Source organism: Oncorhynchus nerka, linkage group LG16, assembly GCF_034236695.1.
Source record: "Oncorhynchus nerka isolate Pitt River linkage group LG16, Oner_Uvic_2.0, whole genome shotgun sequence".
Lineage (NCBI taxonomy): Eukaryota > Metazoa > Chordata > Actinopteri > Salmoniformes > Salmonidae > Oncorhynchus > Oncorhynchus nerka.
This window is the reverse complement of record NC_088411.1, coordinates 14534558-14561645: the sequence shown is the minus strand read 5'-3', so window position 1 is coordinate 14561645 and position 27088 is coordinate 14534558. Positions and strand designations below refer to the sequence as shown.

The 27088-nt window shown below is 43.6% G+C and overlaps 2 protein-coding genes across 2 annotated transcripts in view; one reads left to right on the top strand and one right to left on the bottom strand.

Moving 5' to 3' along the window:
• The first annotated feature begins 353 nt into the window (after nucleotides 1–353).
• The window catches only part of LOC115144089 (neurotrypsin-like), a 47590-nt gene continuing 20855 nt past the window's right edge, over nucleotides 354–27088 (top strand). Inside the window, exons 1-2 of the mRNA XM_029684796.2 lie at nucleotides 354–493; nucleotides 15544–15586. Coding sequence (XP_029540656.1) covers nucleotides 356–493; nucleotides 15544–15586 — 181 coding nt within the window. The 5' untranslated portion in view covers nucleotides 354–355. The remainder of the gene's footprint in view (nucleotides 494–15543; nucleotides 15587–27088) is intronic.
• On the bottom strand, nucleotides 16486–19731 carry LOC115144090 (E3 ubiquitin-protein ligase TRIM21-like). Its single transcript, XM_029684797.2, has 2 exons — nucleotides 19184–19731; nucleotides 16486–18568 (listed from the first exon to the last, which is right to left on the bottom strand). The coding sequence occupies exon 2, from the start codon at nucleotides 18564–18566 to the stop codon at nucleotides 16914–16916; it is 1653 nt and encodes a 550-aa protein (XP_029540657.1). The 5' UTR covers nucleotides 18567–18568; nucleotides 19184–19731; the 3' UTR covers nucleotides 16486–16913.

Genomic DNA, 27088 nt, shown 5'->3' with positions numbered 1-27088 from the left:
AAGGTGGCATCCTATGACAGTGCCACGTTGAAAGTCACTGAGCTCTTCTACTGCCACTGCATGTCTATGGAGATTGCATGGCTGTGGGCTAGATTGTATACACTTGACAGCAACGGTTGTGGCTGAAAGCTGAATCCACTCATTTGAAGAGGTGTCCACATACTTTTGTATATATAGTGTAGATGTATGTGTTTGTTTCTGTTCAGTAGAAGAGATGTGTGTGTTCTTCCATCACATCAAGAGAGATAGAGAGCGCGCGAGCGAGAGGGAGAGAGAGATAGAGAGCAAATGAGCCAGAGACAGAGCTCTCTTGGCATCCGCTGTCGAGTCCGTTCGCGCAGAGAATAGCGGTCTTATGGGACAGAGATGGGAGAGGTGTGCCGTTTCTTTATCAGCCTATGACACTGACACAGCGGCCAGGATGGATCTAACCACACGGAAAATGATGCTTCTGATCGGTCTCAGCTGCCTCTGGCTCCAAGTGCTTTCAGAGGTAAGCTACTATGATCACTTGCTGTATGTGTTTAGTGGCTATAATTGCGTTCATTTTCAAGGTGCTCCCTATTTTCTCACCATTTCATGGCCAGCATGCAGCCTATGTTTACTCTTGCGGTTATCTTGGGCCGGGTCGAACTTACAAAACTGATTTAACCTAGATGAAATTAACCTGGAGAAATAGCTTACGTTAAATAAAACAATGCTCCTTTTTCTTTTCAAGGTGCGCCTCATTTTTTCTCCACCGACATAACGGTCATTATAGGCTAGGTGCTACACACTAAAAACAAATGGTTCAATATAGGGCCAAGTAAAGGTCCTTTGCTTATAACCATAGCAATACCCTTTTGGTTCTATACGGCACATTTTTTGAAGGTTCTATAAAGCTCTGGAACAGCTGGGTGTCTGATTGAGAACTTCTGACTTAGTCAACCATTCTCAATCGGTCCAAAATGTTCTAATGAGTCACCACCCCTACATGTTAATTATCACTACAAGGGTAAAGGACCCTTTTTGAACTGCAAATAACCATTGACGGGCTTAAAGGGTTGTTTGGGTCAGTATGGTTCCATATATAACCATCACCGTTCCCAAAGAACCCTTTAGGAATCCTAATGTTTCAGTGTGTAGCCTACATGTCATCATGGTTGGAATCACATTATTATGGAACATCGTATACGTTCAGTTGCGTTTTTTTAATGATTTTCTATTTCAACAATACTTTATTTTAGCCTATAGCTCGGCTACGTCAAGGGGTAGAGACTAATGTGCTGGACAAAGCAGTTTGAATGTAGGTACATTCATTCCTTATTGGCGAGCGCGCACACACGCGCATACACACACACACACACGGTTCCCTCATAATGGGCTATCACAGGAACTCGCCCCAGTGATGAACGGTAACACCACGCGCTATTGCCCTTTGTCGCAGCAATTCAATCAACCTCCCTCAGCCTTCCAACAGCGCATCTACACCATTTGCATCTACAATATGTATGATGTTGGGTTGTGGCCTGTTTATATTATAATCATAAAGCCTTATTGAGACGCAATGTAGCCCTATTGCCTATAGGATATGCTTAACTGTTGGGCCATATTCGAGGTTCTCCTTTCATACAGATCATTCAGAGTGGGTATTATATTGCTGTCGAATGAATCTCTCAACGTGCATCTTTTAGATAAGGAGATTGGATGGAAATGGGGGGAGTGATGTGAGGTGGATTGTTGTTAGAATGGACACTAAAAGGCTTATTTGGGAAGGGTGGGTGATGGTTCTGACTATTTGAGCCCTTCAATGGTTCTTTGCCGTTAAGAAAAGTGTTATTTGCTCTTTTAGCGATAATTAAAATGTATGTGGCGGTGGCTCATTAGAATATTTTGGGGCGTGGTTTGCTCGCAGCTCTTTTTGTGCAATCGTGAGTGAGTGACATTACAGTTGATATCATGTGTTGAGTTACGGGAATTTACGTTGAAAAAGACTATGGTCAGTGACAGTTTCATGTATTGCCTTGTGTCAACTAAGAACAGTTTACTGATTCAGTGGTTCTCAAGTCTCTCCTCAGGGACCCAAAGCTGTTGTACAGTTAGCACGTAGTACTCAATTTGTTAATTTAAACAATAATAACCCTTTAGGAATTTCAACAATATAATATGGCTAACCAGGATTAAAAGAAATGATGGTTCTTCAAAAGGATTGAGGATTTAGAGAATAATTCTCCATAGAGATTATATAATGAACCATCAAAAAGGGTTCTCTTTATCCCCCAAAAGGGCTGTAACCATAGCAAACCTTTTTTTGGGGTGCTATATATAACCTTTTATTCATGGTTATTGATAGAATCTTAGGAAAGGGTTCTTTATAGCACCATAAATCCTATAGTCCACAGGCTGTCATTGTATACAAATTTGTTCTTAATTGATTTACCGGGATAAATAACGGTAAACAAATATTCCATTTAAAACCTAATGATCTTGGTTCTTTATAGACCTTCAAAAAAAGGTTATACATAAAGCACCTGCTTTGCAAAGCATTTTAGCTAACCCTTTACCTTTATTTAACTGGGCAAGCCAGTTAGGAACAAATTCTTATTTACAATGACGGCCTAGGAACAGTGGGTTAACTGCCTTTGTTAACTGCAGAACAACAGATTTTTACCTTGTCAGCTCGGGGATTTGATCTAGCAACCTTTCGGTTCGCTAGGCTAACATGCTGACCACTAGGCTACCTGCCACCTCAGGTAGCCTAATTCTCCTAACCTGTGACGTTAATGCTGCTAACCTGCCACGAAAGGTCACTTTCGTCCGTAGCTGTGTACCATAGTCAAAACCTGTGTGGTGTGGATAGGCCATGGCTGGTTGTGAGAGGGTCAGGGTCATGGTCAGGGTCATGGGTGAAGCCATGTTTCATCCAGACCAGGGACATTAGAAGTAGATCACCTCAGAGGCCAGATCAGCTGTGTAAACCATATGTTACAAGACACTGATTATGTGTCAATATTGTAGATTGCAATTCTCTCTAATCATTAATGCTGAGGAATTATAAACCCCTTTGGTTCCTCAAACCCTATGAGGCATATATAAATTAAATGGTCCATCAATTAATCAGTGAGTTCATCTATTTTAATGTTTTATTTTTTCTGAATAAATCAGAAGGTTTGTAATGTATTATTTATGAAACCATGTAGATACGTGAGTGTTGAGTGTGGTGTCAATGTAACAGAGCTGGTTTGGTGAATCGTGAATCAAGTGAACACGTCCATGTGAAGAGAAACCTTGCCGTGAGACCTGAAGACTTGTCAATTCCCAGAGCTATTACTTGAGCTCCTTTGGCTTGGCTGACAGTCTTGTGGTGCATATCTCTGTGTGTGTCTGTACCGGTTCTGTGACCCCGTCTCTGTGTGGCTGTGCAGTCACCTGTGCCGTGCAGATTGAAGGCTACCAGTATGTTCCAATACCAACACAATTTTACCGTTTAGAATGCATGCTCGATATACTGATTCATTCAAAGTGGTGTGCTAGTGTGGATATTGGAACAGATCGAGACTGTGGTGCGGTAACATCTGAATGCTTCTCTGTCAGTATGATAACCGTGACATTGATATGAGTGGAGATATCAGCATGTTAGATTGCCATCAGAAACTCCTGTTCACTGTATAGTATGATTAACCAGAGCAATGCCAAAGCACCCAGGACTGACTTTGGGGAAACTGTGCGAAATAACTAAATGCTCAATGTAAATCTGTGTGTGTCAGAGGCAAAGCAACGGAAGGGCCTTGCCCATAGGGTTGCCAACTGTCCCGTATTAGCCGGGATGTCCCTTATATAGGGCTAAATTGGTTTGTCCCATACCTGATCTCCCTTGTCCCGTATATTCATCCAATCACAGTATAGCGTAATCGTGCCAATTCCTGCAAAGTTATTTCTGATGTTGTTCGGTCTGTTTGGCATATCAAGGAAATATGGATAAACCGGCAAAAAACAAAAGACTGCAGCTACAACAAACAACGGGAAGCAAAAAAGACATGGGCTAAGGCTGTCAGTGGTGACTCAACGAAAGCTTTCTGTACTTTATGCCGTCAGGAATTCTCAATTGGCCATGGAGAGGAGAATGACCAAACTCCGCATGCATCCACAGAAATGCACAAGAAGGCCACGCTAGCTAAAGGTGCTAGCAATATCGGCGCATTCTTCGTGACGTCTACTGCGGAGAATCTTGTTTCTCATGATCTGTGAGTCCTTCAGGTTCCTTTTGGCAAACTCCAAGTAGTCTGTCATGTGCCTTTTACTGAGGAGTGGCTTTTACATAAAGGCCTGATTGGTGGAGTGCTGCAAAGATGGTTGTTCTTCTGGAATGTTCTCAAATCTCCACAGAGGAACTCTGGAGCTGTATCAGAGTGACCTTTGGGTTCTTGGACACCTCCCTGACCAAGGTCCTTCTCCCACGATTGCTCAGTTTGCCCGGATGGCCAGCTCTAGGAAGAGTCTTGGTAGTTCCAAACTTCTTCTATTTAAGAATGATGGAGGTGAATGTGTTCTTGTGGACCTTTAAGACTACAGACCTTTTTTTGGTACCCTTCCCCAGATCTGTGCCTCGACACAATCATGTCTCAGAGCTCTACGGACAATTCCTTCAACCTCATGGCTTGGTTTTTGCTCTGAAATGCACTGTCAACTGTGGGAACCTATATAGACAGATGTGTGCCTTTCTAAATCATGTCCAATCAATTGAATTTACCACAGGTGGACTCCAATCAAGTTGTAGAAACAGCTCAAGGATTATCAATGGAAACAGGATGTACCAGAGCTCAATTTCAATTCTCATAGCAAAGTCGGAAGTTTACATACACTAAGGTTGGAGTCATTAAAACTCGCTTTTCAACCACTCCACAAATGTCTTGTTAACAAAATATAGTTTTGGCAAGTCTGTTAGGACATCTACTTTGTGCATGACACAAGTAATTTTTCCAACAATTGTTTACAGACAGATTATTTCATTTATAATTCACTGTATCACAATTCCAGTGGGTCAGAAGTTTACATACACTAAGTTGACTGTGCCTTTAAACAGCTTGGAATATTCCAGAAAATTATGTCATGGCGTTGGAAGCTTCTGATAGGCTAATTGACATCATTCGAGTCAATTGGAAATGTACCTGTGGATGTATTTCAAGGCCTATCTTCAAACTCAGTGCCTCTTTGCTTGACATCATCGGAAAATCAAAAGAAATCAGCCAAGACCTCAGAAAAGAATTGTAGACCTCCACAAGTCTGGTTCATCCTTGAGAGCAATTTCCAAACACCTGAAGGTACCACATTCATATGTACAAACAATAGTACGCAAGAATAAACACCATGGGACCACGTAGCCATCATACCACTCAGGAAGGAGACGCGTTCTGTCTCCTACAGATGAATGTCATTGTTGTGAAAAGTGCAGTGAACAGCATAGAACCTTGTGAAGATGCTGGAGGAAACAGGTACAAAAGTATCTATATCCACAGTAAAACAAATCCTAAATAGACATAACCTGAAAGGCTGCTCAGCAAGGAAGAAGTCACTGCTCCAAAACGGTTTGCAACTGCACGTACTTTTTGGAGAAATGTCCTCTGGTCTGATGAAACAAAAATATAATTGTTTGGCCATAATGACCGTCGTTATGTTTGGAGGAAAAAGGGGGAGGCTTGCAAGCCGAAGAACACCATCCCAACTGTGAAGCACGGGGGTGGCAGCATCATGTTGTGGGGGTGCTTTGCTGCAGGAGGGACTGGTGCACTTCACAAAATAGATGGCATCATGAGGTAGGAAAATTATGTGGATATATTGAAGCAACATCTCAAGAGGAATCTCATTCAGGAAGTTAAAGCTTGATCACAAATGGGTCTTCCAAATGGACAATGACCCCAAGCATACAGTGCCTTGCGAAAGTATTCGGCCCCCTTGAACTTTGCGACCTTTTGCCACATTTCAGGCTTCAAACATAAAGATATAAAACTGTATTTTTTTGTGAAGAATCAACAACAAGTGGGACACAATCATGAAGTGGAACGACATTTATTGGATATTTCAAACTTTTTTAACAAATCAAAAACTGAAAAATTGGGCGTGCAAAATTATTCAGCCCCCTTAAGTTAATACTTTGTAGCGCCACCTTTTGCTGCGATTACAGCTGTAAGTCGCTTGGGGTATGTCTCTATCAGTTTTGCACATCGAGAGACTGAAATTTTTTCCCATTCCTCCTTGCAAAACAGCTCGAGCTCAGTGAGGTTGGATGGAGAGCATTTGTGAACAGCAGTTTTCAGTTCTTTCCACAGATTCTCGATTGGATTCAGGTCTGGACTTTGACTTGGCCATTCTAACACCTGGATATGTTTATTTTTGAACCATTCCATTGTAGATTTTGCTTTATGTTTTGGATCATTGTCTTGTTGGAAGACAAATCTCCGTCCCAGTCTCAGGTCTTTTGCAGACTCCATCAGGTTTTCTTCCAGAATGGTCCTGTATTTGGCTCCATCCATCTTCCCATCAATTTTAACCATCTTCCCTGTCCCTGCTGAAGAAAAGCAGGCCCAAACCATGATGCTGCCACCACCATGTTTGACAGTGGGGATGGTGTGTTCAGGGTGATGAGCTGTGTTGCTTTTACGCCAAACATAACGTTTTGCATTGTTGCCAAAAAGTTACATTTTGGTTTCATCTGACCAGAGCACCTTCTTCCACATGTTTGGTGTGTCTCCCAGGTGGCTTGTGGCAAACTTTAAACGACACTTTTTATGGATATGGCCACTCTTCCATAAAGGCCAGATTTGTGCAATATACGACTGATTGTTGTCCTATGGACAGAGTCTCCCACCTCAGCTGTAGATCTCTGCAGTTCATCCACAGAGTGATCATGGGCCTCTTGGCTGCATCTCTGATCAGTCTTCTCCTTGTATGAGCTGAAGGTTTAGAGGGACGGCCAGGTCTTGGTAGATTTGCAGTGGTCTGATACTCCTTCCATTTCAATATTATCGCTTGCACAGTGCTCCTTGGGATGTTTAAAGCTTGGGAAATCTTTTTGCATCCAAATCCGGCTTTAAACTTCTTCACAACAGTATCTCGGACCTGCCTGGTGTGTTCCTTGTTCTTCATGATGCTCTCTGCGCTTTTAACGGACCTCTGAGACTATCACAGTGCAGGTGCATTTATACGGAGACTTGATTACACACAGGTGGATTGTATTTACCATCATTAGTCATTTAGGTCAACATTGGATCATTCAGAGATCCTCACTGAACTTCTGGAGAGAGTTTGCTGCACTGAAAGTAAAGGGGCTGAATAATTTTGCACGCCCAATTTTTCAGTTTTTGATTTGTTAAAAAAGTTTGAAATATCCAATAAATGTTGTTCCACTTCATGATTGTGTCCCACTTGTTGTTGATTCTTCACAAAAAAAATACAGTTTTATATCTTTATGTTTGAAGCCTGAAATGTGGCAAAAGGTCGCAAAGTTCAAGGGGGCCGAATACTTTCGCAAGGCACTGTACTTACAAAGTTGTGGCAAAAGGGCTTAAGGACAACAAAGTCAAGATATTGGAGAGGCCATCACAAAGCCCTGACTTCAATCCTATAGAAAATATGTGGGCTGAACTGAAAAAGCGTGTGCGAGCAGGGAGGCCTACAAACCTGACTCAGTTACTCCAGCTCTGTCAGGAGGAATTGGCCAAAATTCAACCAATTTATTGTGGGAAGCTTGTGGAAGGCTACCCGAAACGTTTGACCCAAGTTAAACAATTTAATGGCAATGCTACCAAATACTAATTGAGTGTATGTAAACTTCTGAACCACTGGGAATGTGATGAAAGAAAGAAATGCTGAAATAAATCATTCTCTCTACTATTATTTAGACATTTCACATTCTTCAAATAAAGTGGTGATCCTAACTGACCTAAGACAGGGAATTTTTACTAGAATTAAATGTCAGGAATTGGGAAAAACTGAGTTTAAATGTATTTGGCTAAGGTGTATGTAAACTTCCGACTACAACTGTATATAAATAAGGTATTTCAGTGTTTTGTTGTTGTTGTTTTTCCCCCCAAAAGAATTACCTTGTCATTATGTGGTGTTGTGTGTATATCGATGAGGGGAAAAATAATTTAATCCATTTTAGAATAAGGCTGTAACGTAACAAAATGTTTTTAAAAAGTCAAGGAGTCTGAATTATTTCGGAATGCACTGTATATTTAGTTCATTTATCAGCTGCTCTCATCACACCGTAGTACCATTACACTTCTGATACCAATGCAAGGTGAAAGGGGGCCTCAAAATTGTGAACTGCTGTAAAAAAAAAAAAATGTATAGAATTAAAAAAAAAAACATTTTGACAATACATATTACAGTTCTCGAAAGTTTCTCATTACCAAACAATGTAGTTCATCCCAGCGTTATACAAATGACAAAATACTAAATATAAATTTAAAATGCATGTAACAAAAATGCTGTCCATATATGGCAGCAGCGGCCTGTCTGCCAGGGTCTAGGACTTTTGCACTGAAATAATCACTTCAGGCCCCATGTGATCACTATCACAACTCTGTTTTGGATGCTGAATTTACCTTGTTCATTCAGAAACAGCACCGAAAAGGAATTCCCATCCCTTATTGAGGTTTTGGACAGCTGCAGCCCTGACATTTTCCCTAACATCAATAGACTACTAAGGGCCATCATTGCCCTTCTTATGACTTCATGTAGTGTTGAGAGACTCTTCTAAACTACAAACCAGATCAAAACATCCATCAGATCTTGCATGCTGACTGCACATCTCAACAATCTAGCACTGTTGTACTTTGAAAGGGAACACAGTGACTCTTGTTGTTGACTGTCATGAAATAATCTCTATCTTTAACCAAGCCTACACACTACAACACGTGGGTTCCTCAAGGGAAGGGTGATGGTTCTATTTTATTTTTTATTTTTTATTATATTATTACTTTATTTAACCAGGTAGGCAAGTTGAGAACAAGTTCTCGTTTACAACTGCGACCTGGCCAAGATAAAGCAAAGCAGTTCAACATATAACAACACCGAGTTACACACGGAGTAAAACAAACATACAGTCAATAATACAGTAGAAAAATAAGTCTATATACAATGTGAGCAAGTGAGGTGAGATAAGGGAGGTAAAGGCAATAAATAGGCCATGGTGGCGAATTAAATACAATATAGCAATTAAAACACTGGAATGGTAGATTTGACAGTAGATGAGTGTGCAAAGTAGAAATACTGGGGTGAAAAGGAGCAAAATAAATAAATCATTACAGTAGAGGAAGAGGTAGTTGTTAGTGTTTCCAGTTACAGAGACTTTTGTAGTTCGTTCCAGTCATTGGCAGCAGAGAACTGAAAGTAGGAATTGGCTTTGGGGGTGACAAGTGAGATATAAATGCTGGAACGCATGCTACTGGTGGGTGCAGCTATGGTGACCAGCGAGCAGAGATAAGGCGACTTTACCTAGCACGGTCTTGTAGATGACCTGGACCCAGTGGGTTTGGCGACGAGTATGAAGCGAGGGCCAGCCAACGAGAACGTACGGGTCGCAGTGGTGGGTAGTATATGGGGCTTTGGTGACAAAACGGATGGCACCGTGATATACTGCATCCAATTTGTTGAGTAGGGTGTTGGAGGCTATTTTGTAAATGACATCGCCAAAGTCGAGGATCGGTAAGATGGTCAGTTTTACGAGGATATGTTTGGCAGCATGAGTGAAGGAGGCTTTGTTGCAAAATAGGAAGCCAATTCTAGATTTAACTTTGGATTGGAGATGTTTGACGTGAGTCTGGAAGGAGAGTTTACAGCCTAACCAGACACCTAGGTATTTGTAGTTGTCCACATATTCTAAGTCAGAACCATCCAGAGTAGTGATGCTGGACGGGCGGGCAGGTGCAGGCAGTTATCGATTGAAGAGCATGCATTTAGTTTATTTGTATTTAAGAGCAGTTGGAGGCCACGGAAGGAGAGTTGTATGGCATTGAAGCTCGTCTGGAGGGTTGTTAACACAGTGTCCAAAGAAGGGCCAGATGTATACAGAATGGTGTCGTCTGTGTAGAGGTGGATCAGAGACTCACCAGCAGCAAGAGCGACATCATTGATATATAACAGAGAAGCGAGTCTGCCCAAGAATTGAACCCTGTGGCACCCCCATAGAGACTGCCAGAGGCCCGGACAACAGTCACTCAGATTTGACACACTGAACTCTGTCAGATAAGTAGTTGGTGAACCAGGTGAGGCAATCATTTGAGAAACCAAGGCTATTTAGTCTGCCGATGAGGATGTGGTGATTGGCAGAGTCGAAAGCCTTGGCCATGTCAATGAATATGTCTGCACAGTATTGTTTCTTATCGATGGTGGTTAATATATCGTTTTGTACCTTGAGCGTGGCTGAGGTGCACCCATGACCAGCTCGGAAACCGGATTGCATAGCGGAGAAGGTACGGTGGGATTCGAAATGGTCGGTGATCTTTTTTTAAACCTGACTTTCAAAGAACTTAGAAAGGCAGGGTAGGATAGATATAGGTTTGTAGCAGTTTGTGTCAAGAGTGTTCCCCCCCTTTAAAGAGTGGGATAACCGCAGCTGCTTTCCAATCTTTGGGAATCTCAAATCACACGAAAGAGAGGTTGAACAGGCTAGTAATAGGGGTGGAATCATACTGATCATAAGAACCCTTTGAGCCCTTCAATGGTTATTTGCTGTTCAAAAAAGGGTTATTTCCTCTTATAATGATAGATAATTACACTGGACCTTCTACAAACTGGAAACAACATATCTTGAGGCCGCATTTGTTTTAGCTGGGGACTTTAATGAAGCATTTTTGAGGAAAACGCTGCCAAAGTTCTATCAACACATTGCGCTTCAAAACTCTTGAACATTGTTACTCTCCCTTCCGTGATTGCTACAAGGCACTCCCCCGCCCTCCCTTTGGCAAATCAGATCAGGACTCCATTCTGCTCCTCCCTTCCTATAGGCAGAAACTCAAATAGGAATTACCCGTGCTAAGGTCTATTTAACGCTGGACTGACCAATCGGAATCCATGCTTTTGTTTTGATTACACGGAATGGGATATGTTCCAGGTTGCCTCTGAGAATAACATTGATGTATACACTGACACAGTGACTGAGTTCATCAGGAAGTGTATAGGGGATGTTGTTCCCACTCTGACTATTAAAACCTACCCAAACCAAAAAACGTGGATAGATGACAGCATTCGCCCAAAACTGAAAGCGCAAACGACCACATTTAACCATGGCAAGGTGTCTGGGAATATGGTTGAATACAAACACGTAAACGTCTGTAAACGTCAGTACAGAGACAAAGTGGATTACAAAGGGAAAACTAGCTACGCCGCGACACCGCCGCCTTGCTTCCAAACAAGCTAAACACCTTCTTCGCCTGCTTTGAAAATAACACAGTGGCCCGCTCTCGTTCTCTGTGACCGATGTGAGTAAGACATTTAAGCTTGTTAATTAACCCTCGCAAGGATACCGACCCAGACGGCATCCCTAGCCGCGTCCTCAGAACATACGCAGACCAGCTGGCTGGAGCGTTTACTGACATATTCAATCTCTCCCTATCCCAGTCTGCTGTCCCCACTTGCTTCACGGTGTCCACCATTGTTCCTGTATCCTATGCCATCTGGACGAGAGGAATACAGTACCTACGTACGAATGCTGTTCATTGACTTTGTTCAGCCTTCAACACCGTAGTACCCTCCAATCTCATCATTAAGTTTGGGACCCTGGGTCTGAACCCCGCACTGTGCAACTGGGTTCTGGACTTCCTGACGGGCCGCCCCAAGGTGCTGAAGGTAGGAAACAACACCTCTACTACGCTGATCCTCAACACAGGGGCCCCACAAGGGTGCGTGCTCAGACCCATCCTGTACTCCCTGTTCACCCATGACTGCGTGGCCACGCACCTTTCCAACTCAATCATCAAGTTTGAAGACAACACAACAGTAGTAGGCCTGATTACCAACAATGATGAGACAGCCTACAGGGAGGAGGTGAGGGCCCTGGCGGAGTGGTGCCAGGAAAATAATGTCAACATCAGCAAAATGAAAGAGCTGATAGTGGACTTCAGGAGACAGCAGAGGGAGCACGCCCCCATCCACATCAACGGGACCGCAGTGGAGAAGGTGAAAAGCTTCAAGTTCCTTGGCATACACATCACGGACAGTCTGAAATCGTCCACCCACACAGATAGTGTTGTAAAGAAGGCGCAAAAATGCCTCTTCAACCTCAGGAGGCTAAAGAAAATTGGCTTGGCCCCTAAGACCCTCACAAACTCTTACAGATGCACCATTTAGAGCATCCTGTTGGGCTGTATCAACGCCTGGTATGGCAACTGCACTGCCCGTAACCGCAGGGTTCTCCAGAGGGTGTTGCGGTCTGCCCAACACATCACCGGGGGCACACTGCCTGCCCTCCAGGACACCTACAGCACCCGTTGTCACAGGAATGCCAAAAAGATAAACAAGGGCATCAACCACCCGTGCCACGGCATGTTCCCCCTACTATCATCCAGAAGGCAGGGTCAGGTGCATCAAGCTGGGGCCGAGAGACTGAAAAACAGCTTCTATCTCAAGGCCATCAGACTGTTAAATAGCAATCACTAGCCAGCCTCCACCCAGTACCCTGCCCTGAACTTAGTCACTGTCACTAGCCGGCTACCACCCGGTCACTCAACCCTGCACCTTAAAGACTGCTGCCCTATGTATATAGACATGAAATCACTGGTCACTTAAAAAATGTTTACATACTGTTTTACTAATTTCATATGTATATAATGTATTCTACTGTATTCTAGTTAATGCCACTCCGACATTGCTCATCCTAATATTTATATATTACTTAATTCCATTGTTTTACTTTTAGATTGTATGAATTGTTGTGAATTGTTAGATATTACTGCACTGTTGGAGCTAGAAACACAAGCATTTAGCTACACCGGCAATAACATCTGCTAAGTAAGTGTATGCAACCAATAAAATAGGGTTTGATTGGATTAAAATGTAGGGGCGGTGGCTAATTAGAATTTTGGGGGGGATGGTTTGTTGTCTGCTCTTTTTGTGCAACTGTGAGTGAGTACCATCCCAGTTGATCTAATCTGCTGTGTTATGATATTACACGTTATATATGACAATGGCTGGTGATGGTGCCTTGTGACAGACTCATGTATGGCCTCGTGACAATTGAGAACAGTTGATTAAGTCAGTAGTTCTTAGTTCTCTCCTTGGGGACCCTTAGTGATGGGGAAATTAAGCTTCCTGAAGCATTGAGGTTTTCCAGCCAATGGATGTCGAAAATAGGTTATTTACGCGAGGCTTTGAGCGACACTGTGTACACTAGTGGCACATGCTGGTGTTATAGATGATGTCCCACACCCCGTAGCGCACGTGTGGGACGAAGCTTCGGGCGTCATTGATCACGTGTTTCTGATAAAGTGATACAGGTATCGGCACACTGCTTTGAAGTACACTGCTTAGCCATTTCGACGGATACCTCGGAGCTCTGGCATCAAACATGACATCACTAGGGACCCCCAGCCATTCCAGAGCAACTTGTTAATAAACACAATTATAAAACCTATGGAATTTTAACAATATAATATGGCTATTAAACCAGAACAACAAAACCAGTATGGTTTTACAAAGAACCTATGATATTGAGAATGGTTCTATAAAGAATCTTTCTCCATACAGGTTCTATTAAGAACCATAGAAAACGGTTCTATATTACCCCAAAAAGGGTTGTAACCATAGCGGAACCCTTTTTTTGGTTCTATATAGAACCTTTTTTTAATGGTTCTTTATCGAACCTTAGGAAAGGGTTCTTCATAGCACCATTCAGGTTTCATTTAGAACCTTATGAGCATGGTTCTTTATAGAACCTTCAAAAAACGGTTCCATATACTGTAGCACCAAAAAGGGTTCTGCTATGGTTAGAAGCCAATTAACCCTTTTTGGAATCATTTGTTTTTAGTGTGTATGCGTCTATGCCTTGTGCTGTAAAACATGAAAAACACAAGAAGAATAAGCCTGTATACTGTTTATTGATGATTTAGCCTAGTGTTGTCATTCCAAACTTGGTAGTCCAGGCCTATATGTGTTTGATTCAAAGTGAGCTACAATGGAAGTCAAGATGAAGAGGGTGAAACATTTCTAGATGTTATCTGATTCCTCTTTTATTCAGTATCAGCAGAAACAGGGGCCTCCCGAGCCTCGCAGCAGTCTAAGGCACTGTATCGCAGTGCTTGAGGTGTCACTACAGCCCCGGTTTCGATCGTGACCAGGTGTCCTATAGGGTGGTGCACAATTGGCCCAGCGTCGTCCGGTTTAGTGGAGGGTTTGGCCCGGGGGGGCTTTACTTGGCTCATCGCGCTCTAGCGACTTCTTGTGGCAGGCCGGGCGCATGCAGGCTGACTTCGGTCGTCAGTTGAACAGTGTTTCCTCCGACACATTGGTGCGGCTGGCTTCCCTGTTAAGCTGCAGGTGTTAAAAAAGTGTGGTTTGGCAGGTAATGTTTCGAAGGACGCATGACTCGACCTTCGCTTCTCCAGAGCCCGTTGGGGAGCGATGAGACAAGATCGTAATTGGATTGCAATTGGATATCACAAAATTGGGGAGAAAAAGGGTGTAAAATTGCATATATATATATAACCGAGTTTTAGACAGTTTCAGATGATATCTGACAGAATGCTGTGTAGTGCAGTCTCTTAGAGTCACATAAACCAAGTCAGAGTCAAGAGGAGAGAAGGAAATGGAGGATTCTCTGACTGTTTCTGATGATACTATACTATTTTTAACCTTTATTTAACTAGGCAAGTCAGTTAAGAACAAATTCTTATTTTCAATGACGGCCTAGGAACAGTGGGTTAACTGCCTGTTCAGGGGCAGAACAACAGTACAACGCTCTAACCACGAGGCTACCCTGCCGTATATAGTATCAGCAGAAACAGTCAGAGAATTTCCTCCATTTCCTTCTCTCCTCTCGACTCTGACCTGGTTTCTGTGACTCTAAGAGACTGCACTACACAGCATTCTGTCAGATATGATCTGAAACTGTCTAAAACTCTGTTATTCAGTACCAGAGGAGGCTGGTGGAAGAAGCTATAGGAGGATGGGCTATTGTATCAGCTGGAATGGAATTAATGGAACAATATAAAAAAAACATCAAACATATGGAACATGTGAACATATGGTTCCATTTATTCCATTACAGCAATTACAATACTCCTAAAGCTCCTCACACCAGCCTCCACTGTTCAGTACCCAGGACTCTGTGTTCTGTATGCTTGTGTGTCTGTAATGTTTGTCTATGTGACTGGTGGGATTTCACCTGCATCATCGGCACGCCACAAGACAAGCCCACTGAGCTAAAGCCTGTAACAGGCTTCGGGTCTTAGGCAAGGTCATGGGGGTCTATATATAATTGATTTGTTCTGTAACAGATATGATGTGAAACATTGACAGAAGGTTGTGTTATCTGAAACTATGTCTGATGTGTTCCTCTTCTCTCAGGTGGTAGCTGATGACAGTTATTTAAACGAGGTGCAAAACACAGGTAGGCTAACAGTCACCTCTCTCCTCTTCTTCCTGTTCCCTGATCTATTTCTTCGTGTTCTATAAAATGTTCCATCCCTTCTTCCCCCACTCATATTCTCTCCATTCCTACTCTCACTCCTCATGTTCTTATAACATATTTTCCCCTCCTCCTATATCCCCCATCTCTATTCTCTCTCTCTCTCTCTCTCTCTCTCTCTCTCTCTCTCTCTCTCTCTCTCTCTGTGTGTGGCTGGTGGTTGTGATCTGGGTGGGGTTCTCTCTCTCTCTCTCTCTCTCTCACTAGCAAAGACCAGCCAATTCATAATTTCTGGCCTCAATCCAAGTGCTCAAAATCCACAGAAGCACACACACACAAGCGCCCAAATCTCTACAGTGCTGCTGATTAATTGAGGCCTTTGAATGTTGTCACATCAAGGAAAAGAAACCCTGCCCCAACATCTGGCCAATCAGACAGCATGATAATCTGTAAGGCCCTCCTTGGCTTTGTTAGCGTACAGTACATCAGTGTGCTTTATTATTGTGTAGCTGATGTTGTAGGTATGAGTGTGTCTCGTGTTTGTATGCACTGCCGGCATGTGTGTGAGGACAGACACATACCCACCCCCATATGGCTCAGCTCTGCACGTGTGAACCGTGTCAAATACTCATTGTGGCGGGGGAATGGATTATGGGAGCTGAGAGAATGAGTGTTCCTGTGGTGATGGTTCCCATAGCGATGGAGGAGAGTCTGGTTGTCGTAGCAACACAGAGTATTGGTTGCCCTAGCAATCAGTGTGTGACTAGGATGTTATGAGTTAATTTGGGTTTAGGTCAAATCTTTTGAGATCTGGCAGGGTCCATCAAACAAGAAGGCAACTAAAAAACATGATTTCCTTCGAAACAGCACATATTTCCAAATCAAGATTATTCTAAAATGTATTTCACACATGGTCTCACCACACTTGATAGAAAAAAGGAAAAATGATCAAATAACCAAAATGATCAGGTTAAAACACATCATAAACATCTGATGTAAAAGATAAGGTGAAAGTAAATTACAACTCCTCTGTACTTTCAGTATGTTACAAACACTTAGACACACCTCACGCCACTACAATTTAACACACCATTACATGCAACAACATCATATTATATCAAAGACATTACTCCCATCAACACATTTTACAATTCCATTCATGTATGTATGTTTTCTTTCAAGTGCCTAATTGAATTACACCGTCTGACAAATTACCAAATCATCATTAGGTTATACGGTCACATCTCTGACTGACAGCATTATGAATACATACGGCACTATAAGCTCTGTGACCTTATTGGATCACTATTTATTCTGTGTGATTGACAGTAGAGATGGCCAATGAGGCAGTGTTTTTACCACCAGCATTACCACCCGAGTTGAAGTATGTGTAGAGCTTCTCGGTGAAGTTGCAGCTAGTGAAAGAGTGGATGTGAGATCTGGCCTTTACATCATAAAAGGAGACTAGACCCTCCTCATAATCCACAAACACCCCCACTTTTTGGGGTGTCGGGGGCTTGCCGGAGAAGAAGGGCAGGTAGAAGAGGTTATCGTACATGTTTGCACAATACCAATGCCGGTGGTACCCACTCTTCAGACCCAGAGTCCAGAATCCATTCTCAGGGGTCAGTGGAAGCCAGCCCTTCCTGTTGGTGGACTTTCTAGCCACCCCTAACCTCCACCAAGTCTTCCCCTCTACCTGCACCTCATAGTAGAATCTCCCAGAGGAGAATTCATTCTTTCCCAGGATAGAGGGATTATAATCAAACCTCTCAGGGTTGTTAGGAAGTTTCTTTAGTACGTCTCCCAGTGTCACTTGTTTTCCGTCCTCAGACACGTTGAGGTATGGAAATGCTGTATCAGGGTCCAGAGTCACATCCACTGCGTACTGCTGCATCCTCTTCAGCTTGATGTCAGGCAACTTCTCCATCTCATTATGAAGCGTCTCCTCCAGTCGAGACACAACTCTCCTCACATTCTTCACATGTAGGTAGTAGTGAACACTGATCTCAGACCAGTCCTTGGTGAATGTGGGGGTGCACAGGGATGGGGAACTCTGGAGGAGGTGGAGGTGGTCCTCGGTGTGTGAGAGCTGCTCCAGCTCGGTGCGTCTTCTCTTAAGCTCGGTAATTTCTTGCTCCAGCTCGTTAATCAGCCCTTTAGCCCGCCTGCCTTCGGCTTTCTGCTTCTCCTCAATCTCCACAATGAGCTCAGCCTGGCTTTTTTCAATGGAACGCACCAGAGCATTGAAGACCTTCACACTGTCTGCTTTCTCTCTCTCTGCAACTGTCTTGCTGAGCTCTACAGAGTCTTTGATCTCCCGAACCTTCTGCCAGCGGTCATGGATCATCTGCCTCATTTGTGCTATGGAGTTCCGCAGTTGAGCCTTCTTCTTTCCAAACTCTTCCTCTAGAGGCACGGTGTGGTGAGTCTTGTGGTCTGTCTCAGTGCAGAACTGACACACACACGTTTGGTCAGTCCTACAAAACAACTCCAGGAGTCTGTCGTGCTTCTTACACAACCTGTCTTCCAGGTTCTCCACAGGGTCGATCAGCTTGTGTCTTCTCAGGCCTGCAACTCGCTGATGAGGCTGCAAGTGAATCTCACAGTAAGAGGTCAGACACTCCAGGCAGGACTTCAGGGCTTTAAGCTTTCTCCCAGTGCAGAGATCACAGGCCACTTCTCCGGGCTCGGCAGGGGACAAATCTCTGTCTCTGTCACTCATTCTTTTGAAATGATCTGCAACATTTCTCAGTGTTGTGTTGGTCTTTAACTCTGGTCTTTTGTAGAAAGTATGCTTACACAGTGGACACTGGCTCCGTCTAGTGGTATCCCAGTATCCACTAATACAAGCCTTGCAGAAGTTGTGTCCACATGGAGTGGAGACTGGCTCAGTGAACACATCCAGACAGATGGAGCACTGGAACTGATCTTCAGACAGGAAACTGCTAGAGGACGCCATTTCTGCAACACAAAGAGCAAGAGCAACCATATAATTATGTTCTGGAAGGAGTACAACCACAATTCAGTCTCCTTTTATCCAGACGAGGAAGAGTTTAAAAAGATGATGGATTCAGAAAGAATATACTTTACACTAACCAACAGTATATAATATAATACCGATAAATGAATCAGTCAGATTTACACATTTCCATCAGATATTCCCGGTTTAAAGAAGTGACCCAGTAGTGATTTATAAACTATATACTGTAGTGGATGTTTGTCAGAACTGTTCTGTTCGTTCTCCTGTTTGTAGACTGTGTTTTGTGGTTGTGAACGAAATAGTTGTCATACTCTGTTGCTGATCGATATGTAATGTTACTGTTGTGACTATCTGTTTTTGCGTGTCTTTCCCTGAGACATGTACAACAAAAGTAACTTCTGTGGTCAATGAAATGTAATTCCAGGAAAATGTAATAAACGGATATAATAAATCATCTTCATAAAATTCCTCTAATATTGTCGACAGAGATCATGGCTTTTAGCCAAGGGCGGGGCACGTGAATACAGCTGAGGAAAACAGGAAGCACAGCGATTCTGGTAGAAATAAACCCTCCCTCCAACTCGATCAGTACTTACTTGAGTTTGCTTGTGCCTTCTATTTCTCCATGAAAGGTGGACTCTGTGCAGGCTGCAGCTGTGTTGCTATCTTCGCGAGCAGGAACGTGCTTGTTACCGTGTGCAGTTTCCTGCTCTCAATTGAACTCTGACTTCAGCAAAGTGTCATCTCGTAACTCCTCCCTGCTCCTACTTCCCTATAGTAGGGAAGGCGTGTCATTAGCTTTAATCCTCCATAGTTATTTGCTTGAAAGTATACTGAAAAACAAAAAAAAGGTTCAGAAAATGCTCATTAACTCGTGGAGTACAATGGAACGGGGGATGAAGAGAAAGAAGGAGAGGGAAGTGTAATGAGATGAGCAGAAGGAAGAGACGGTGTGTACAGTAGGAGGAAGTATAGCACAGTAGTTTGTTTCGTACAGGCCTCTACTATCGGCTGTGATATTCCCCAGAGATGATAGGTCAGTTTTATATAAGCCTCTACTATCGGCTGTGATATTCCCCAGAGATGATAGGTCAGTTTTATATAAGCCTCTACTATCGGCTGTGATATTCGCCAGAGATGATAGGTCAGTTTTATATAAGCCTCTACTATCGGCTGTGATATTCCCCAGAGATGATAGGTCAGTTTTATATAAGCCTCTACTATCGGCTGTGATATTCCCCAGAGATGATAGGTCAGTTTTATACAAGCCTCCACTATCGGCTGTGATATTCCCCAGAGGTGATAGGTCAGTTTTATACAAGCCTCCACTATCGGCTGTGATATTCCCCAGAGGTGATAGGTCAGTTTTATACAAGCCTCCACTATCGGCTGTGATATTCCCCAGAGGTGATAGGTCAGTTTTATACAAGCCTCCACTATCGGCTGTGATATTCCCCAGAGGTGATAGGTCAGTTTTATACAAGCCTCCACTATCGGCTGTGATATTCCCCAGAGGTGATAGGTCAATTTTATACAAGACTCCACTATCGGCTGTGATATTCCCCAGAGGTGATAGGTCAGTTTTATACAAGCCTCTACTATCGGCTGTGATATTCCCCAGAGATGATAGGTCAGTTTTATATAAGCCTCTACTATCGGCTGTGATATTCCCCAGAGATGATAGGTCAGTTTTATATAAGCCTCTACTATCGGCTGTGATATTCGCCAGAGATGATAGGTCAGTTTTATATAAGCCTCTACTATCGGCTGTGATATTCCCCAGAGATGATAGGTCAGTTTTATATAAGCCTCTACTATCGGCTGTGATATTCCCCAGAGATGATAGGTCAGTTTTATATAAGCCTCTACTATAGGGCTGTGATATTCCCCAGAGGTGATAGGTCAGTTTTATATAAGCCTCTACTATCGGCTGTGATATTCCCCAGAGGTGATAGGTCAGTTTTATATAAGCCTCTACTATCGGCTGTGATATTCCCCAGAGGTGATAGGTCAGTTTTATATAAGCCTCTACTATCGGCTGTGATATTCCCCAGAGGTGATAGGTCAGTTTTATACAAGCCTCTACTATCGGCTGTGATATTCCCCAGAGGTGATAGGTCCGTTTTATACAAGCCTCTACTATCGGCTGTGATATTCCCCAGAGGTGATAGGTCCGTTTTATACAAGCCTCTACTATCGGCTGTGATATTCCCCAGAGGTGATAGGTCCGTTTTATACAAGCCTCTACTATCGGCTGTGATATTCCCCAGAGGTGATAGGTCAGTTTTATACAAGCCTCTACTATCGGCTGTGATATTCCCCAGAGGTGATAGGTCAGTTTTATACAAGCCTCTACTATCGGCTGTGATATTCCCCAGAGGTGATAGGTCAGTTTTATACAAGCCTCTACTATCGGCTGTGATATTCCCCAGAGGTGATAGGTCATACAAGTTTTGATATTCCCCAGAGGTGATAGGTCCAAGCCTCTACTATCGGCTGTGATATTCCCCAGAGGTGATAGGTCAGTTTTATACAAGCCTCTACTATCGGCTGTGATATTCCCCAGAGGTGATAGGTCAGTTTTATACAAGCCTCTACTATCGGCTGTGATATTCCCCAGAGGTGATAGGTCAGTTTTATACAAGCCTCTACTATCGGCTGTGATATTCCCCAGAGGTGATAGGTCAGTTTTATACAAGCCTCTACTATCGGCTGGGATATTCCCCCAGAGGTGATAGGTCATATACAAGCCTCCACTATCAGATATTACCCAGAGGTGATAGGTCAGTTTTATACAAGCCTCCACTATCGGCTGTGATATTCCCCAGAGGTGATAGGTCAGTTTTATACAAGCCTCCACTATCGGCTGTGATATTCCCCAGAGGTGATAGGTCAGTTTTATACAAGCCTCCACTATCGGCTGTGATATTCCCAGAGGTGATAGGTCAGTTTTATACAAGCCTCCACTATCGGCTGGGATATTCCCCAGAGGTGATAGGTCAGTTTTATACAAGCCTCCACTATCGGCTGTGATATTCCCCAGAGGTGATAGGTCAGTTTTATACAAGCCTCCACTATCGGCTGTGATATTCCCCAGAGGTGATAGGTCAGTTTTATACAAGCCTCCACTATCGGCTGTGATATTCCCCAGAGGTGATAGGTCAGTTTTATACAAGCCTCCACTATCGGCTGTGATATTCCCCAGAGGTGATAGGTCAGTTTTATACAAGCCTCCACTATCGGCTGTGATATTCCCCAGAGGTGATAGGTCAATTTTATACAAGACTCCACTATCGGCTGTGATATTCCCAGAGGTGATAGGTCAGTTTTATACAAGCCTCTACTATCGGCTGTGATATTCCCCAGAGGTGATAGGTCAGTTTTATACAAGCCTCTACTATCGGCTGTGATATTCCCCAGAGGTGATAGGTCAGATACAAGCCTCTACTATCGTCAGAGGTGATAGGTTTTTATACAAGCCTCTACTATCGGCTGTGATATTCCCCAGAGGTGATAGGTCAGTTTTATACAAGCCTCTACTATCGGCTGTGATATTCCCCAGAGGTGATAGGTCAGTTTTATACAAGCCTCTACTATCGACTGTGATATTCCCCAGAGGTGATAGGTCAGTTTTATACAAGCCTCTACTATCGGCTGTGATATTCCCCAGAGGTGATAGGTCAGTTTTATACAAGCCTCTACTATCGGCTGTGATATTCCCCAGAGGTGATAGGTCAGTTTTATACAAGCCTCTACTATCGACTGTGATATTCCCCAGAGGTGATAGGTCAGTTTTATACAAGCCTCTACTATCGGCTGTGATATTCCCCAGAGTTGATAGGTCAGTTTTATACAAGCCTCCACTATCGGCTGGGATATTCCCCAGAGGTGATAGGTCAGTTTTATACAAGCCATCCACTATCGGCTGTGATATTCCCCAGAGGTGATAGGTCCGTTTTATACAAGCCTCCACTATCGGCTGTGATATTCCCCAGAGGTGATAGGTCCGTTTTATACAAGCCTCTACTATCGGCTGTGATATTCTCCCAGAGGTGATAGGTCAGTTTTATACAAGCCTCTACTATCGGCTGTGATATTCCCCAGAGGTGATAGGTCAGTTTTATACAAGCCTCTACTATCGGCTGTGATATTCCCCAGAGGTGATAGGTCAGTTTTATACAAGCCTCTACTATCGGCTGTGATATTCCCAGAGGTGATAGGTCAGTTTTATACAAGCCTCTACTATCGGCTGTGATATTCCCAGAGGTGATAGGTCAGTTTTATACAAGCCTCTACTATCGGCTGTGATATTCCCCAGAGGTGATAGGTCAGTTTTATACAAGCCTCTACTATCGGCTGTGATATTCCCCAGAGGTGATAGGTCAGTTTTATACAAGCCTCTACTATCGGCTGTGATATTCCCCAGAGGTGATAGGTCAGTTTTATACAAGCCTCCACTATCGGCTGGGATATTCCCCAGAGGTGATAGGTCAGTTTTATACAAGCCTCCACTATCGGCTGGGATATTCCCCAGAGGTGATAGGTCAGTTTTATACAAGCCTCCACTATCGGCTGTGATATTCCCCAGAGGTGATAGGTCAGTTTTATACAAGCCTCCACTATCGGCTGTGATATTCCCAGAGGTGATAGGTCAGTTTTATACAAGCCTCCACTATCGGCTGTGATATTCCCCAGAGGTGATAGGTCAGTTTTATACAAGCCTCCACTATCGGCTGTGATATTCCCCAGAGGTGATAGGTCAGTTTTATACAAGCCTCCACTATCGGCTGTGATATTCCCCAGAGGTGATAGGTCAATTTTATACAAGACTCCACTATCGGCTGTGATATTCCCCAGAGGTGATAGGTCAGTTTTATACAAGCCTCTACTATCGGCTGTGATATTCCCCAGAGGTGATAGGTCAGTTTTATACAAGCCTCTACTATCGGCTGTGATATTCCCCAGAGGTGATAGGTCAGTTTTATACAAGCCTCTACTATCGGCTGTGATATTCCCCAGAGGTGATAGGTCAGTTTTATACAAGCCTCTACTATCGGCTGTGATATTCCCCAGAGGTGATAGGTCAGTTTTATACAAGCCTCTACTATCGGCTGTGATATTCCCCAGAGGTGATAGGTCAGTTTTATACAAGCCTCTACTATCGGCTGTGATATTCCCCAGAGGTGATAGGTCAGTTTTATACAAGCCTCTACTATCGGCTGTGATATTCCCCAGAGGTGATAGGTCAGTTTTATACAAGCCTCCACTATCGGCTGGGATATTCCCCAGAGGTGATAGGTCAGTTTTATACAAGCCTCCACTATCGGCTGGGATATTACCCAGAGGTGATAGGTCAGTTTTATACAAGCCTCCACTATCGGCTGTGATATTCCCCAGAGGTGATAGGTCAGTTTTATACAAGCCTCCACTATCGGCTGTGATATTCCCCAGAGGTGATAGGTCAGTTTTATACAAGCCTCCACTATCGGCTGTGATATTCCCCAGAGGTGATAGGTCAGTTTTATACAAGCCTCCACTATCGGCTGTGATATTCCCCAGAGGTGATAGGTCAGTTTTATACAAGCCTCCACTATCGGCTGTGATATTCCCCAGAGGTGATAGGTCAATTTTATACAAGACTCCACTATCGGCTGTGATATTCCCAGAGGTGATAGGTCAGTTTTATACAAGCCTCTACTATCGGCTGTGATATTCCCCAGAGGTGATAGGTCAGTTTTATACAAGCCTCTACTATCGGCTGTGATATTCCCCAGAGGTGATAGGTCAGTTTTATACAAGCCTCTACTATCGGCTGTGATATTCCCCAGAGGTGATAGGTCAGTTTTATACAAGCCTCTACTATCGGCTGTGATATTCCCCAGAGGTGATAGGTCAGTTTTATACAAGCCTCTACTATCGGCTGTGATATTCCCCAGAGGTGATAGGTCAGTTTTATACAAGCCTCTACTATCGACTGTGATATTCCCCAGAGGTGATAGGTCAGTTTTATACAAGCCTCTACTATCGGCTGTGATATTCCCCAGAGGTGATAGGTCAGTTTTATACAAGCCTCTACTATCGGCTGTGATATTCCCAGAGGTGATAGGTCAGTTTTATACAAGCCTCTACTATCGACTGTGATATTCCCCAGAGGTGATAGGTCAGTTTTATACAAGCCTCTACTATCGGCTGTGATATTCCCCAGAGTTGATAGGTCAGTTTTATACAAGCCTCCACTATCGGCTGGGATATTCCCCAGAGGTGATAGGTCAGTTTTATACAAGCCATCCACTATCGGCTGTGATATTCCCCAGAGGTGATAGGTCCGTTTTATACAAGCCTCCACTATCGGCTGTGATATTCCCCAGAGGTGATAGGTCCGTTTTATACAAGCCTCTACTATCGGCTGTGATATTCCCCAGAGGTGATAGGTCAGTTTTATACAAGCCTCTACTATCGGCTGTGATATTCCCCAGAGGTGATAGGTCAGTTTTATACAAGCCTCTACTATCGGCTGTGATATTCCCCAGAGGTGATAGGTCAGTTTTATACAAGCCTCTACTATCGGCTGTGATATTCCCCAGAGGTGATAGGTCAGTTTTATACAAGCCTCTACTATCGGCTGTGATATTCCCAGAGGTGATAGGTCAGTTTTATACAAGCCTCTACTATCGGCTGTGATATTCCCCAGAGGTGATAGGTCAGTTTTATACAAGCCTCTACTATCGGCTGTGATATTCCCAGAGGTGATAGGTCAGTTTTATACAAGCCTCTACTATCGGCTGTGATATTCCCAGAGGTGATAGGTCAGTTTTATACAAGCCTCCACTATCGGCTGGGATATTCCCCAGAGGTGATAGGTCAGTTTTATACAAGCCTCCACTATCGGCTGGGATATTCCCCAGAGGTGATAGGTCAGTTTTATACAAGCCTCCACTATCGGCTGTGATATTCCCAGAGGTGATAGGTCAGTTTTATACAAGCCTCCACTATCGGCTGTGATATTCCCCAGAGGTGATAGGTCAGTTTTATACAAGCCTCCACTATCGGCTGTGATATTCCCCAGAGGTGATAGGTCAGTTTTATACAAGCCTCCACTATCGGCTGTGATATTCCCCAGAGGTGATAGGTCAGTTTTATACAAGCCTCCACTATCGGCTGTGATATTCCCCAGAGGTGATAGGTCAATTTTATACAAGACTCCACTATCGGCTGTGATATTCCCCAGAGGTGATAGGTCAGTTTTATACAAGCCTCTACTATCGGCTGTGATATTCCCCAGAGGTGATAGGTCAGTTTTATACAAGCCTCTACTATCGGCTGTGATATTCCCCAGAGGTGATAGGTCAGTTTTATACAAGCCTCTACTATCGGCTGTGATATTCCCAGAGGTGATAGGTCAGTTTTATACAAGCCTCTACTATCGGCTGTGATATTCCCAGAGGTGATAGGTCAGTTTTATACAAGCCTCTACTATCGGCTGTGATATTCCCCAGAGGTGATAGGTCAGTTTTATACAAGCCTCTACTATCGACTGTGATATTCCCCAGAGGTGATAGGTCAGTTTTATACAAGCCTCTACTATCGGCTGTGATATTCCCAGAGTTGATAGGTCAGTTTTATACAAGCCTCCACTATCGGCTGGGATATTCCCCAGAGGTGATAGGTCAGTTTTATACAAGCCTCCACTATCGGCTGTGATATTCCCCAGAGGTGATAGGTCCGTTTTTATACAAGCCTCCACTATCGGCTGTGATATTCCCCAGAGGTGATAGGTCAGTTTTATACAAGCCTCCACTATCGGCTGTGATATTCCCCAGAGGTGATAGGTCAGTTTTATACAAGCCTCCACTATCGGCTGTGATATTCCCCAGAGGTGATAGGTCAATTTTATACAAGACTCCACTATCGGCTGTGATATTCCCAGAGGTGATAGGTCAGTTTTATACAAGCCTCTACTATCGGCTGTGATATTCCCCAGAGGTGATAGGTCAGTTTTATACAAGCCTCTACTATCGACTGTGATATTCCCCAGAGGTGATAGGTCAGTTTTATACAAGCCTCTACTATCGGCTGTGATATTCCCCAGAGTTGATAGGTCAGTTTTATACAAGCCTCCACTATCGGCTGGGATATTCCCCAGAGGTGATAGGTCAGTTTTATACAAGCCATCCACTATCGGCTGTGATATTCCCCAGAGGTGATAGGTCCGTTTTATACAAGCCTCCACTATCGGCTGTGATATTCCCCAGAGGTGATAGGTCCGTTTTATACAAGCCTCTACTATTGGCTGTGATATTCCCCAGAGGTGATAGGTCAGTTTTATACAAGCCTCTACTATCGGCTGTGATATTCCCCAGAGGTGATAGGTCAGTTTTATACAAGCCTCTACTATCGGCTGTGATATTCCCCAGAGGTGATAGGTCAGTTTTATACAAGCCTCTACTATCGGCTGTGATATTCCCCTAGAGGTGATAGGTCAGTTTTATACAAGCCTCTAC